Here is a 16,990-nt window from a genome sequence, read left to right on the forward strand (position 1 = left end):
TCCTCCACAATGCATTTTATGTAACGAATTTATCCACAACTATGAATAAGGCTCATCTTCTCCATTGCAAGGAACTGATAAATCACAAGTATATGAAGTTAAAGTATCGCCACATAAGCAGTTCACTGTGCAGCAGCACTTTGGCCGCGATAAACATGTACGCACTATTCAGAACGCGAACAAGAAAAGTCTCATCTGCTAATTGGACAAATTGTATCTGCAACTACAACTGTATCTTCCGTGTTTTTCACGAATTTGTGCGATGTTCTTGCTTCAGCTAATATTTCTTTATGGAAATTAGCGAACAGTAAATTCAAGAACTTTCTGGAGTGGCATACAGGTCGTTCCATTCCTAAAGAATTCACTTTGAGAAGGAACTATGTACCTGTATGCTACGGTAACACTCTGACAAGAATCAGGGATCAAGTTCACGGAAAGAAAATTTTTCTTTCCATTGACGAGACATCTGATGTTGAGACCTGGTGCACAGCAGAAATACTAGAGTTTGTCAATCATTCCACTATCTGCCAACTTTTCGACAAGTCCATGTTTCTCCTATGGCCTGATGGTATATGACAAGAAGACACCCTGCTCTTAGTCACTGATTCTGCGCCATATATGGTAAAAGCAACCAAGTCCATCATGTCATTTTATCCTAAGATGATACATACATGTAATATGTTTGGCTCACACGTTGCACAGAGTAGCAGAAGAAGTGAGGGGACACTTTTCTGAAGTTGATGACCTAGTCTCGAACACAAAAAAAAAAAAAAATCTTTGCGAAGGCTCCATCGAGAAGGGAACTCTAAATCCCTACATTCGAACATTCCTCTGCCGCCGGAACCCGTGATCACACGATGCCTTCATTTATTATTGTGACATTTTGAAATTGTTAAAACAGCTGTCGATGCTCTTAAATTGGAGGACGCAAAGTCTGTTCAAAATGCTCAAGAATTGTATTCAAACAGTGAACTGAAGGGTAAATTAGCATACATCAAGTCACAGTTTGGGTCTGTGTCACCAGCTACAGCGCAACTTCAGAAAAAATGAATGGCTCTAGTGGATTCAGTGGCACTTGTAAAGAAAATAGAACTAGATATGGACAGTGGATTAGGTGAAGTTGGAAAAATGTTGACAAGTAAGCTGAAGCGTGTCCATGAGAAAAACGCAGGTTTCAATACATTGTGCAGAATTGCAAAAGTGTTATTGGGGGATGTGTTTGACAGATATTCAACAAGAACTCAACCCCAGTGACCTAGTGTACTTCAAGTATGTACTCATTTCTTTGGATGTAAAAAGGAGCTTCTCTATGTACAAAAGTATCCTGGCAGACAATCAGCAGTCATTTACCTTCGACCATCTTCGTGTGTTCACAGTGATCTTACTGCAATGCTGAGTAAGATATGGTCCATATGCTTATATTTTTCATAAAACATTTAAATAAAATTACTTGGCTACTGTAATCCAACATTTCAAGTCCTAATTTTTCTTTCTTTCTTTACAGAAGTTCCAAAGAGGAAAATGATGCTCAGAGACTGTAGATTTTTAATTAATTATTCAAATTACCTAATTAATTCAATTAATCAGTTAATTTTGTTCTTGTTTTCTACTTTTCTAATTATTAAAAATTAAGTTTGTAATGTATGCCTACTAGTACAATAATCTTTACTCTATAACTTTTGTACAGTAGTTTAATATAAACAATTATTAATTAAAATAAAAATTGCAATCTTTTAGGTCATTTTTTTGTAATTATTACATAATTTGCATTAAATTTTAGAGTCATTTTATAGGTCATTTTTCAAGAATTTTTAGGTCATCAAAATCCGGGCCCTGTTCATAACAATGCTGCAGCTCAACTCCCAACACTTTCAGTAGTTGTGTCGTTTTTGCCTTTGCCTCTTTGACGGAGAGGAAATGGGTTCCCTTCAAGACACTTTTCACTCTGAGGAAGAGGAAGAAGTCTCATGGGGCTAAATATGGCGAATATGGAGGATCTTCAAGCACTGGAACATGTTTATCAGCTAGAAACTTCTCCACTGAAAGAGCATTGTGTGCTGGTGCATTGTCCTGATGCAGCTTTCACGTGTTGTTCTTCCAAAGACCCAGCTGCTTCTTCTTCACTCCTTCTTTCAGCCTTGTCAAAACCTCAATATAATAATGCTGGTTTACAGTCTGACTCTTCTGTGCTTCAGTGGCTGGTCATGATAATATCTTTGAAAAATATTGGAGTGCAAGAGGTCAAATGATTTTATTGTCAAACGCCTGGCATTAGAAAACAACAACAACAGTCTGACTCTCAGGCACCCATTCAACTATAACAACACCACTGATGTCGAAGAAAACATTTAGCATTGCCTTGAATTTGACCCATATGTTCATCATCTTCCTCCCGACCCTCACTAAAGCTTTTGTGCCACTCGTGAACATGATACTAAATTATCCCCATACACCTGTTTTAATATTAATAACTGAATGCTCTTCGTTGGAGGTTTTTCCAGTTTCACAAGAAATTTAGTTTAACACGCAGTTCAGTCTTCTCACTAGGCATTATTCTGGCAAGTTAACAAGTTGTGATATTACTAGTAATATTGTTTTTATTATTTTTATGTAATTCTATTTTGATAAATTTGGCAGTTTTTTTCATATTCGGGTGTATCTGTGAGAGTTTGAGTAGTGTTTATTAAATGAGTTTGCTATATCTCTACTATCTATTAGTGTTTTGTTATTATGAATAAATGTTTGGTTAGTATTTTCCTGTGTATTGGAAATATTCTTCAGAAATTTATATGATTTAACACTATCAGTTCTATAATTAATATTTTCAATAAATTTATTAAAACTGTTCTTTTTTTGCTGTTATGATTGCTTTTTAAGAATGGCAGTCTTCTTCCTTCAATCTTGAGTATCTTCTGGTGATTTACTATGTTCTGCTTTGGTTCTTACTTTATCTCTATCTTGTTTCAATAAATTTATTTTTTCTGTCCAAAATGGGATGTATTTTTTTGGGTTTGCCTCGTAGATTGTGCTTTTTTGCAATTTTAAGAATAGATTCACAGAACTATTTGTTCAATCTGAGTTTGTACTTTTTATTAGTGGTGTATTGAGCTTGAGGTGTTCGTCCAGTTCTGTTGTAAATAGTTTCCAATCCACTTTCTTAAAATTCCATGTTGTTTTGTTATTGTAGGGTTCTTTTCTTCGGTTTTGGTGGAGATGGATATTTTTTTCTTGATTTCGAGATAGATATCTGATGTTACCAGTAATAAGTCTGGATTTGTGCCAGAACTAGAATAATGTATGAAATTAGGGGGAATCTTCTTTTCTGTAGACAAGTTCTGCGGTTGTAGTATTTAGGAGGTCCATGATCATTTTTCCAGGTTGATTTACATTATTGCAGCTCCAAAGTTGGGAGTGGGCATTAAAGTCATCAAATATGATAGTTTTAGGTTGTATAGCAAACAAAGTTAGATCAAGGGGATTATTAGGTGGGTTATAGGCACTGTAGATTTTGAAATGTTGTTGATTTTTCCATACTTCAATTTTTATTAGTTCTAATTTGTCTTGATTATCCATTTCTTTTATGATTTGAAAATTTGTAATTAATTTCTTTGATGTACCTGCGAGAATTCCACTACTGATCTGTCTACCTTTGGGTAACAGTTTCATATTAAAACCTTTAAAATTAAAATATTTTAATTGGTCAGCATTAAGGTTTGCTTCTTGAATAAGGAAGATATCTATATTATTATCTGAGAGTATATTGGCTAGTTCAGTCTTCTTAGCTGATGTTATACGACCAGCATTCCATTGTAAGATGTTTAGTTGATTCTGTACCATTAAAGTAGTCCCCACCTGAAGATCCAATTGGGGGACTATTTTACCTCTGGATAATTTTACCTTAATGGTACTCATTTCATATTGGAGTGGTTAAATGGCAAGTTGTAGCCGATTTAAGTGAACACCATATTTTAACGTTTTGGTGGTTACTTAATCCACACACAACCCCCAGAATGTCTGGAGGACCACACCTGCTGTTGGTCGATGAGTCCACTAGACCTAGTTGGGAGATTTTGTTGATCACCAGCTTTCCCTCTTTAAGCCACTGGAGGACGATTTTAGTGTCATAGCAGGTCAGCACTAGGAACAAAAAAGTAGAAAGGGTAGGAAGGAAAGTGAAATGAACCCCTAGGCCTTGAATGCTCTAATACCGTCGGGGTCAAAGAAATTAAGAGTTCAGTCAGAGGACTGGATAGGAAAGGATAAAGAGAGAATTAGGTATTGAATAGAGGAAAATTATATCACATTCGGTCATTAACTCGTCAAGCTGACCAGTGCTTATTGATAAGTAGCCCCTCCCTTTATTCAGCTTGTAAAATTATGCTTACTAACAGCTGCAACAGAGAAGGTAGGGATGGCACACTGGGTATTTGTCCAGGTTGGTTCCTTAAAGCCTTCAATGGGAAGGATTAATGGCTCTCCCCCATTTATTCGACAGATACCCTTTTGCAGCCAATTAATATTCCTAATTATGTCAGGTGAAGAATACAATGGAATTATAATAATTACAATATTACACCTATAGTATTAAAAATAAAGAAAATCCATCACGTTTGCATTAAAGTAATTAATGAATCACCATATTTATGGATATCAAGTATGTACTGCATTGTATGTATTACTTTACATTTTACTATACTGTATAGTGTATTTAGGCCATGTCCTTTAAATGTACCATAATAAACGTGTCTTGTTGCTATAAATGGAGTTTTAACGCACTTTCTACTATTCTTTTACGTAATTTCAGATAATCTGGACTTTCGTTAAACCAGTCAACTTATCCCCCCAATTAGTCCAGATTAACGCGGTTTTACTGTATTTAATTGTTGCTAAATGTGTAAAAAGTATGAGAATGTACTTATGTGATTTATGAATTGACGATCTTTCTTCAAGAGTGAACTGAAGTACAATATTATTCGAAAATTCATCATGCATCAGAGGTAGCCATATTGAAATTTTGTAATAATATATATATATATATATTTTTTTACAGAATAATGTAAATACAACATGTTCTCATAAATTAGTTTTAATATATACTTTAAATTTAGAAGAAGACAACTTATGTTTGCATGAGCAAGCATATGTACTGTACATGGTAAGAAGGATGAACAGAGTTGCCGGAACATTCAGCATCATATGCCATTGTTATATGAAGCTTAGAAGGCAGATTGGACCTAGCCGGTATGTAAACACAGAAACAGAACGAATAGTGTCATTCTACGAGTATAGCCTACCATGCATAGTATACATTCACGTACAGGAAGAAAAGACACAATGTTATCTGACAGTGGTGAATCTATACTTGAAGCGAAAATTGAAAGTAAAAAAAGAAAAGTGTATGAAAGATTGGCTGATGTAATGAAACAATTGCAGCAATCAACACATATAATAGGTCCATCCTGTAACTGTAAGGTATTTCAATGTTTTAAAGTTATTGCAGAAAACGAGAGAAGTAGGATTATTAATACCTTTAACTCTCTACAGTCTATAAATGAACAAAGTTCCTATGTATGTGGTTTACTAATGATGCATCCTACCAACAACCAAAACCAGTCTTCCACTAGCAAAACAGCTAAATTATATTATAGAAAGTATCCTTATAAGATAAGGGTGTTAAAATCTAACGACATGGAAGAAATACCAGTGTGTTTGAAAGCATTCATTTTCTTGTTTGGGATCTCTTACAAGTACATTCAGGTACTACAGAACTCTCTAAAAGTCTACAGGTATGCTACCTAAAGATCAACGAGGCAAACATCATACTCATCACAACAAAAAAACCTGATGCTTCTAAAGTGTGCTAAATCACATTATGGCCAGTCAAAAAGTGATCAAATATATCTTCCTGACACTCTCAACATTAAAAACATATATGATATGTATATTTCACAAGGTCGTTCCAATGTGTCTTATGAATACTACAGAAATATCTTCAACACCAGATTTGACATATCATTTGGATATCCATGCTGTGACACTTGCAGTACATGTGACAAGTTTCAGGCTGATCTCGAAAGTTTATGAAAATAAACTCTCTGATTCTTCTTTGTCCATAAATAACAGAGAAGAAATTGAGAAACAGGTGAATTGTGCTACAGGTAAATACGAATGTCATAAACGGAAGGCTCAAATATTTTATAAAAGAAAATGTAAAGAAAGGGAGGACAGATGAAAAATCAATCAATGGAGGCTATTGCGTTTGATTTTCAGAAAAACTTAAGTCCACCAAATATTACTACAAATGACTTTCAACGTACACACATTATCTATAGGACATTCAGTTTTTTATTGTTATACAGAAACAATAAGAAAAAAGGTAGTATTTTTCCTCCATTTTCTTTTCAACATTTTGAACCCTAAAATGAAACACTTAGAAATATTTTGTGATGGCTGTGCCAGTCAAAACAAAAATTATACTGTTTTCCGATTTTTTCATTCCATAGTACACGATCTCAGGAGACTGGACTATGTAAAACTAACTTTTCCTGTTCGAGATCACTCATACTTGGAATGTGATCGAAACATGGCTTTAATAAACCACAAGTATCCAGCGGAATTGCCACAAGATTGAATTTCATTATTTTAAAATGCTTGCAAGAAGCCGTCTCCATATCAAGTTATAGAAGTGGACCAAGCCATGTTGAGAAAATGGACATAATATTTTATGCCGCAATTACAAAAAACATGCCCTTTCAAATCAAGAACAATCTGTGACATTGAATCTGTGAAATGAACCACATTTAGCAAAACTTAGAGGTACATACGATGGTTTGAAGAATACTTTTAGCATCACACATGCGAACTACTGCAATGAACAGAGAAATAACCTAAAATCTGGAGAATTTCATCTTCCTGAGAGACTTTATGAAGGTAGGTAAAATTAATCTATACCGATTTAATGAGACATCATTCAGTAAATAAAAGTAATTAACTGAAATAAAGTATTAACAATAATAATAATAATAATAATAATAATAATAATAATAATAATTGTTTTTATTTTTTCTGATATTGCAGATTTGTTGCCTGTGTCATCAGAAAAGTTCTTAGATATGCAACGTCTCTTACAATTTTGTGGTCCTGCTGCAAAGGAATATTTCAGAAGTGTCCCCCATAAGAGGAAGTAAGCCTATAATTTCAACAGCCAATGAACTTTTGTTTTTATGTTTTTATATGCGAATTTATTTTTTATGACCATACTTAGTACCTCTTTATTACATTATGCATTAATTGTATCAAAGCACCTAGAGCATAAATTAATATTTTGTTCTTAAGAATTTATGCTAATCAAAGGCTTGATTTGAATAGATATTAGGCTATATTATAACAGCTTATTTGATTTTCTTCTTTAAAGGGAGAGGACGGTATTTTTTTTAACTTTTTTTCTATTTGGTGTAAAATATTAACTTTTTGTATGTAAAGAGCTCATGGCTGTAGCAACTCATCCCAATATAAATATTTTGAAAAAATAAAAAAATTATTTGTAGGCCCAGATTTGAAAAAAAAATGTACCCAATGCAGGATTCTACTAAAACCAATATATCTAAGCCATTTTTAAAGCTAGAATCAAATAGTTTTTTTTTTTTTTTTTTTTTTTTTTGCAAAAGCATACTCTACAATCTGTCTGCATCAGTATTTTGATATTAGTAAATTACATCCATTTTTGTCTGACAATGTAGCAAAAAAAAATGAAGTTATTGGAAACAACAATAAAAGGGGCCATGTGACTTAAAAATCCATAGCGCAGGAAGTTTGGGAGAGGATGGTATTTTTTGATGAAAAATGAGTCAATTTAAAAAAATATATATATATTTTTCTTTAAAATAAAAAAAAAAAGTAAATCCATGGCGCTACAGCCCAAGAAGGGTCAAGACCGAACAGCCAGCTGCTGACTTCACGTCCACATCCCGAAGCAGAGGTGAACGATCATCCAATCAGAATGGAGGTATTGTGTGGTTAGCATGATGATTCCCCCCCCCCCCCAGCCGTTATAGCTGGTTTGCAAAACTGGATTTTCGCTACCTATTGTTGCTCCCCAAGTGCATCACGATGCTGGGTGGGCACTGGTCCCATACACTGGCCGAAATTTCATGAGAAAATTTCTTCCCCCATGAGGATTCGAATCAGCGCACATTCCTAGGCAGGATGCCTTAGACCACGATGCCACAGTACGGGACTTTTCTTTAAAATACTCTATGATATGTGCAGAATCCACTGCATAACATTTTATGGGTATTTGTGCCCTTATCGGATGTTGAGACGCCATTTTTAAATTTTGCGTCTCAACATACGATGAGGGCACAAATATCCACAAAATGTTATGCAATGCATTCCACACATATCACAGAGTATTTTAAAGAAAAGAAAAAAATTGTTTTTTAATTTACTCATTTTTTCACCAATAATACAGTCTTCTCCCCTTAACACGATCATTCATTCTCTTATATATTTTATGCTCGACCATGCCAAAATGTAGTAATTATACACCTGGAAGCAGTCCTTTAACGCATGTCATTAAAGTACACCTACTCATTAAAGTACAGGTGTTCAGCCAATGACAACTCAGCTTACAGGTGTTCAGCCAATGACAAGTCAGCTTTGTACCGTTATAAAACCGCAAGTATCGATTATTCTCGGATATGCAATCGAAAGAGAATTAGCGAAAAGTCACGGAGGCTGGAAATCCAATACTGTCGCAGAAGGTTATGTTCTGTTACTATAATAATTAGCGTTAATTGTAAATAATATTCAAATAAATTCAATTTGTCATCCCGTTTTTCAATGTCGAATTCAATAATCAAGGTTATATCAAGTTTAACGGGATTACATCAAGGTCAATGACATTATTGTTCCTCGGAAAGAATCAATACTTTCGCATCTGCGCACATCTCACAATTCACGACCTAGAACAAGGTCACTTCCGATCTTGTCAGATACAAATAAAATGTATACATCTGAATAACTTCAAGTTAGAAATATGGTCGAGCATACAAAGTCGTATGAAACTCGCCTATAATGGTAATTAAGAAGCTCGTATGAAAATTATGAAACTCGCTTGCGCTCGTTTCATAAACATCCATACTCGCTTCTTAATTACTATCATTATAGGCTCGTTCCATAATGTACTAATATTACTCTAATAGTTATTAAGTTAATTAATATCGTAAATTGTATGCATTAAATAACACAGACCCTATCACTACATCATAACAAAGTATTAATGCATTGCAAACTCATTTCTATGGGTTACTAGTAGAGTAGGAGGGACAACTTCTTGGTTGCCACTCCGTCCTCCACACAAGAAAAGCACAAGGAACATCATGCGCTCAAATGCTTATTCATCCTTCTTGCCGTGTAGTCCTCATATGAGACTCATGGTTAATTAGGAAGCCAAAAGGATATAACTCATTGAAATTGCATCCACATGGTGACTAATGTCAATAAATTACCATAACATTTGAGTAAAACTCTTTACGAAAGGAAGTAAAACTGGTTCCTAACAGTAATCATATAGGCTACAGCATTAAAAATGTTGCATGTATAAACTGACCAGATTTTTCATTGGACAAAAAAGGACATCCTTAATTGTGAACTTGAAATAAAATGTCGGCATAATTATGGCATTAAAAGTGCAATGATTATTGTTCCAATGCAAATAACATTTTATTAATAGTTCATTACAGATGTATGCCTACACTTAATCTTCATTATTAGCTACATTTACATTCACTGGATGACAAAATTTTCTTCAATAATTTCGGGAAACACTTAAAAAAAAATAGAAAATAAAAATTTATTGCAAGATAGTTTAAAATTCTACTTTTTCGTCATAATGACTTTCATTATTTTTACTTGTAAGTAACATTTTTCGAATGTCCAAATTTTGTATATTTTGGAATATTATAAGGCCTACTGTTTTCACACATGCATTTTTACCTAGAACCGAAATGAATTAAATCGTCGACGAAAAATGATATTGTGGTCCATGAAATAAATATTTCTCTCCAACGTTTGTCTATAGAATCTTCTGACCTATTACACATATATTATTTAATTGTTCTGAAATTACATTCTTCGTCAGGCAGGAAAACTGGTCAAACAAATTCTGTTATCACTATCAATATTTAAAAAAATCCTAGCTATCAACTCAGTGCTCTTTTTTCACTTCAAACCACAAAGAAACATGTTCCAGTGAAGCCCACTAGAAAATATCTAAGTCCCTGAAGTGTTTGTTGAATGGCATGTCTAAATATTCTACACAGTTTTCATAAATAGTTACTGCATTTCTTCCATATATTCTTTCTCAGCTAAGCCTTCTTCATTTTGCGGAAAAGTGGGACATTTCAAGTGCACATTCCACAAAGGAGGACATTTTGAAGCTGTCCAGCCAGATTCAAGGAAGACGGAAGAACAAACATCCCCAAAGCAGGACTGTCCTGCCAAAAGGAGGACATCTGGTCAGTTTAGCAATGATAGTTTCTCTCTAAAGAGTTCGATAACTGGACTCATCTGTGAAGTACGAGATTGTTAAATTGAGTTTACTATAAAATATATGAATAAATTAATAAACTGCGTTGATATTTACTTAATAAAGTTTGAGATCTGATAAAATAGCATATGTTATGCTGCGTAGGAATGACTAATTTTATTATTATTATTATTATTATTATTATTATTATTATTATTATCATCATTATTATTATTAATCGTGATGGTGGTAACAGTGATTACTACACGATGATGATGATGATGATGATGATGAGGACGACGACGACGATGATGATGACGACAATGAAGACGACGAACAGCAGTTTCTGTATATCAATAACATCTCCAATAAATAGAAAACATATGCTTTTTCAGTACCCTCATTAACAAACATTCAGTACTTACAATCTATACTGCGTTCTAATATTCATCAGATATCATACTATAGATTAATTGTACAAATTTTACAGGGGAAGTATTTCTTACTATTGTGTTTCAATATGCCCGCAAAGTAAATCTTTATTGCGTGTAGTAAGTATCTTTCCTTTACTGTCGCCATCTTAATTCTCTATTGCTCTCCTACCAGGCAAATGACAACTGTGCACAGCCAGACAAAAGCATTTGTTGATATAAGATGTATTTTAATTTTTTTTTTACATGACAATTTCATTACAAAACATGTGATATAAATTTTAATAGACAACAACAAATTATTGCGATATCGAATTTGAGTGAAATCTTACATTGTTACACAAATACAACATATGATTAATCTACCTATTTCAACATTCAATATGATAATATTAAATTCATAATACTAAATACAAATATATACATACAGAAAACTTAATAAGTTCGTCCAAAGGGCTGGATTCGGGAAGAGTACCTAAAATGCTCATTGCATTTCCACATTGAATACCAATTCTTAAGCACTGACGCAAATAAGTAGCGCAACGGCAATCACCAGTATTGGAGATCAAAATTTGACCGATTTGAGATACCAAAACTTTAGTGTCATGACTCCAAGGACCGAAGGTTTCCACAGCAAAGGGGGTAAAGATATAATTGTCTAAAAGATGAGCATATTGATTCACTCTTTTCTTCACGGCTAATTCAGCAGCAGATGCTGCATGTCTGGAGGTATTTGGAAAGTAAGATGGAGCTAGAGTGTCAACGCAAGTGGAGTCCCAAATTAAAGATTTTCCTCCAGACCATGGAATTAAGGTGAGACCATCGGGTCGTTTACCATCCATGTGACTAATACCTGGTGGTTCCAAAAGAGACGGGATACCACAAGAAGTCAGAGATCTTTTAATGATATCATTGAGTGATGTATTTCTGGGATTGCGACCCTTGCTCCTTGCACACCTGAGTGCATAATGGCCGTAAATATCAGCAATTCCTCCACAAATACATTGGTATGGCTGGCAGAGTTTGCAACCAAGGCTAAAGCCATTGCGATTTTAAAGGATGTACTATTTATTAGAGTGCCAATGTGATGAGGTGGTAATTCGTGTAACCAAGCTCCAGACTCACTCTCTTAAAGAGCTAGGAGACGTGCATGTCTTGTTCGGATTTGAAAGAAGAAAGGAGTTTATCTAACATTTTTTGGAAAAAAATAATGTCCCACTGCTTTTGAAATTCAGGATGGGCAGGAGGATGAGCGGTTTGTGAGGAAGTATACCAACTAGTCAGAGCATCACGCACATGACAGATTTCAGCTGCATCACTGTATAAAGGAAAGAGCGTTTTGATGCAATGGGAAACCCCCAAAGACAGAAGAAAGAAAAGCAAGTATACAAATGTCAGAAAGTTTCCGAATGCCCACACCACCAAATTTTATTGGGAGAGAGGCTTGAGTCCAAGTAGTATTGGTAAAACATATATTTAGGATCATTGTATTACATATAGTGTAGAAGTTTCTTTGTATGAAACTGCCAATTACTAGATAACACTCAAATCTATCTTTAGATAATAAATCATGCTTAATCTTTTCAACTTTAGAGTACTGGTACCACATAATAACATTTACAGTTTTATAAATAAATATGTCTATTATTCCTTGTCTTGTCATTTCAGACAATAGCAATTATTGTCTATTTTGGACTGGTAAGAACATACGTGATGTGATTTCCATTATAAATCATAGATCTTAAAATATTAATTTAAATTAATGTTACAAAGAGAATAACAAAGTACTCAACTTACCTTGATTGCAATAGGGTGCATTTCATAAGGAACCACGTTATGCATGGGGTGTGTCAGTTTGGTCATGGGGTACTTCCATTTCTCATGACTCTGAAATGCAAGAAAAGATAGTAAAAAAAATGTAGCAACCAAATATTTCAGTGACATTAAATAAATACTATCAAAACTATGCTCCATTACACAATGAAGATATGATTGTATCAGGTGTTTCAGAAGGAACAGTAAATGAAAACAAGTGATTGTAGAAGGCCATGGTTTGATCAATGTGTGCTCTTTCATTTCAAACGTTTATTATGTGATTAATATCCTTAACTGGATTAATTCTTGATTATCCGAAGACTTTCTTATTTCGTTTGTTCATGTGTATATTAGGAAAGTTTTTCATCATGTGAATCTTCAAGAAATTCAGTGTGTTTTCTAGTGACTTTATAGGCTTGTTGATTTTACATAGCAACAGTGCTTACAAACATTAATTCGTTTTATTTCGTTTTTGTGTAGTTTATTTACGCGTTTTAGTTTAATTTATCAGTGATGTCAACCAACATCCCTCTGTCTACTCCATTTGATTTTACTAACACTTCTTCTGTCACTTGTACTTTATGTGATAAATCTTTTACTCATCGAGGCATCAATACCCACATTTCGAGATGTCACACATCAGAAGATTCTTCGCTGAATATTACCCCAGCAGCAGCAGAAAATCCTTACGATATTTCTACACATATTAGTGCTACTAATCAACCTGATGATAATGATTCATCATTACGACAAAATAAAATTGGATGTATTTATTGCAAAAAGTTGTATGATAAAAGGGGTATTCATAAGCACATGAAAGTGGCTCATGGTATACGGTCAACTGCACTTAACATCTGTCCTCATTGTAATAAATTTTTCAAAGGTGTTAAGCAGCATATTGCTAAAGCTCATCCGGAAGAATTTCGTACTAATCTATGTTCTAGTTATAATTCTAATAATCAGAATGTTTCCCTTGATATACCGGAGATACCACTCCCTAATCTCGAGAGTGAGAATGTTTCAGACAAAAATGATGTTCATGGGTTTCAACAAAATTTGGATGAGTGGATTCAAATTTTTCAGAGTAATATGGACGAGGAAAACTTTCAAAAATATACGGAAGATTTCAAAGATTTTCTTGGTACTGCTCATCATTTTCTCCCAGGCCCCAAACACCCCGCCACGCGGTATTATCTAGCACGCAGACGTGGTGACTTCAAAAATAATAATAGACACTATACTGAAACCACAAATCCGCAAAGGAAATCCAAACGAGAAAAGCAAGTCAGACTAGAAAAATACAATTACCAGGTGACACAATTCCTATATTATAACCAAAGAAAGAAAGCAGTTCGTCGAATATTTGAACCAAAGAAATGTCCTTTAAGTATTCCGGTAAATGAGATTGAAACTACGTTTAATAATAAATTTAATAATGTAAACCACCATCACTTGGATAATTATCCGAACCATATTACTGAAGTTGACAAAGATGATATTAACAACAAATTTCTGGATACTGTTAGTAAGGAAGAAATTCTTAAAGCTATGCAAGGTATTTCGATTGACACTTCTGCAGGACCAGATAAAATATTGATGCGAACTATTAAATGTGAAAAAGTTGCAGTAATTTTAGCATTAATAGGAACTAAAATGTTATCACACAATTGGGTACCTAATTTTTTTCGGAAAGCTAGAACTGTTCTTATATATAAAGGTGGAGAAAAAACGGACCCAAATAATTATCGACCTATAACCATTTGTTCAGTAATTCGAAGAGTTTTGGAGAGGTGTCTTTGTTCAAGAATGCAACAATACGTAGAATTTAATGAAAACCAACGAGGATTTGTATCTACTGCTGGTGCACAGATTAATGCCTCTATATTAAATTCAGTTCTTCGTAAGGCCAAAATCGAAAAAGAAGATGTCACCATCTTGTTTCTTGATGTGCATAAAGCTTATGATACTGTTGGACATCGGCATTTGGAATCTGTCATTCACAATTCTGCCCTTCCCCAAAAATTACAGGATTTAATTATAAATTTACAGTGTGGAAATGAAACCCAGATAGAGGTTGGAATCCATAAAACAAAACCCATACTGTTTAAACAAGGGGTTATGCAAGGCGCTCCTCTTTCCCCAATGCTTTTTAATCTCAGCATAGACCACATTTTTGATGAATTATCCGAGCCTAGTGTGGCTGAAGAATTTGGATATGACCTTGTATCGGATCTAAATAATGTAGTAACATTAGGATTTGCGGATGACATTGCACTTGTTGCTAAAAGTACAATTGCTGCATCTGAAATATTTACCATGACAAAACAGTCATTACAGCAGATCGGATTAAGTCTAAATGAATCTAAAACTCAAACCATCGTCATCGAGAAAGGAAAATTAAGTAGTACGACATTGAATCTTGGAGGATCAATTGTTAATAGTATTGATGGAGATGAACGAATCAAATACCTTGGGATTAATTTTTCTGATGAAATTAAGTTTGACATTGCCAAAGGAATCAATAATTTAAATAATAAGATCCAAGCTTTAACATCTACTTATCTTCTGAAACCAGAACAAAAACTCAATGTTTTAAATATGTATATTTGGCCTATACTTGTTTATCCTCTTCAAAATGCTCCCCTTCACCAGCTTTCTGACCGGTTTCTCGAAGATGTGGATAAGTTAATTAAAAGTTCGGTGAAGGAAATTTTATGTTTGCCAGGAGACACGCCCGACGCGATGTTGTACACCGAACGTAAATATAAGGGTCTCAGCCTTTTCAAAGCTCAATGGGAAGCATATTTACAGCATCTCAATATTTGCAACACATTATTGAGAACCTCGAATCCTCTTGTCGTTTCTACAAGGAACATAGCAGCAGAAAAGAAAGTATGTTCCAGGAAGTTAAAAATTCCACCTGAAGATCTGGATATAAGTAACATCAATGTCCATAAACTACGACAAAATCTTAGGAAACAAGAGTACGACAAATGGTGTGCGCTTACACATAAAGGAAAAGGTGTTATTTTATTTCAAGAATATACTCCCGGAAATAAATGGATTTTTTCTAAGGAGGGTCTATCTTCCTCTGAATGGCGGGACGCAATTAAGATGAATGCTAACGTAGCACCAGTGAGAAGTCTTCATGGGAGATCCTTGGACGGTTTCTGTTGCAGATACTGCAACGAGATTGAAACCTTAGCACACGTCCTAGGATCCTGTCAGCATGGAGAACTCCTGAGAAATTCACGCCATCATAACATCCGAAAACTAATAGCACAAGCCCTTAGAAACAAATCCTTCGAGGTCCATGAAGAGGTGCACTGCGTTGCGTCTGAAGGCGGCGGAATTAGAAGAGCGGACATCGTGGCTCTAGACAAGACTAACAGTAAAGGCTTTATACTGGACCCAACTGTTAGATTTGAGATGAGCCAGACCCAACCATCCGAGGTCAACAAAGAAAAACAACAAATTTATGAGCCTACTATTCCGTATTTTCGAGAAAAATATCAGATGGAAGGCACCTGGGAAGTGCATGGTTTAATGATCGGAGCGAGGGGCACCATCCCACGATCAACTGTACACACTATCAAAACATTTGGAATCCATGACATCATTCCAAAAATAATTACTTCAACCATTAAAGGATCTGTGGCAATTCTGAAAAATCATTTATACGGAATATCATAATACCCCCCCCCCCTTTTCTATTCGTTAGTGTGTGATTGTTACAAATGTATGTACAAATTTATTATTTCTTAAACTTAAGCTCCTAGTTCACATTTAAATTTGGCTCATCTATCTTACTGTAATCATTACTATTCTTATATGTGTGTTATTCTGTGTTTTTGGCAACCCAGGATGCCTGGGCAGACTATTTCTTGAAATAAATTATATATATGGATAAGTCCATATAAACATGCATCTAATTTTCAATGCATGTGAAGATACAGCAGCTTGAAAATATAGTACATTCTTCATCAGGGAGGAAAAAAAAAAAAATATATATATATATAGGTGATTCACGAAGATTGTGCAATACTCTAGGATGTGATTTTTCTGACATCATACTGATGAAAAAAGTTCATTCATATATATATATGTCCGATTTTGAATAGTTTCAGATAAAATCACGTTTCTTTCTTCCATAACAATCATTCTTGTGAACTCTTTCTCACTCTCTCTCTCTCTCTCTCTGGACGTCTGGAGCTAT

General features: G+C 34.5%; 1 protein-coding gene across 4 annotated transcripts in view; it reads right to left on the reverse strand.

Moving 5' to 3' along the window:
• pum (pumilio) overlaps positions 1-16,990 on the reverse strand; it is an 888,766-nt gene that overhangs the window by 837,773 nt on the left and 34,003 nt on the right. For all 4 annotated transcript variants that reach the window (XM_069833260.1, XM_069833261.1, XM_069833257.1 and 1 more), the window contains exon 4: positions 12,757-12,846. In XM_069833260.1, the coding sequence (XP_069689361.1) occupies positions 12,757-12,846 (90 nt within the window). The remainder of the gene's footprint in view (positions 1-12,756; positions 12,847-16,990) is intronic.

The sequence above is a fragment of the Periplaneta americana genome, chromosome 8, assembly GCF_040183065.1.
Source record: "Periplaneta americana isolate PAMFEO1 chromosome 8, P.americana_PAMFEO1_priV1, whole genome shotgun sequence".
NCBI lineage: Eukaryota > Metazoa > Arthropoda > Insecta > Blattodea > Blattidae > Periplaneta > Periplaneta americana.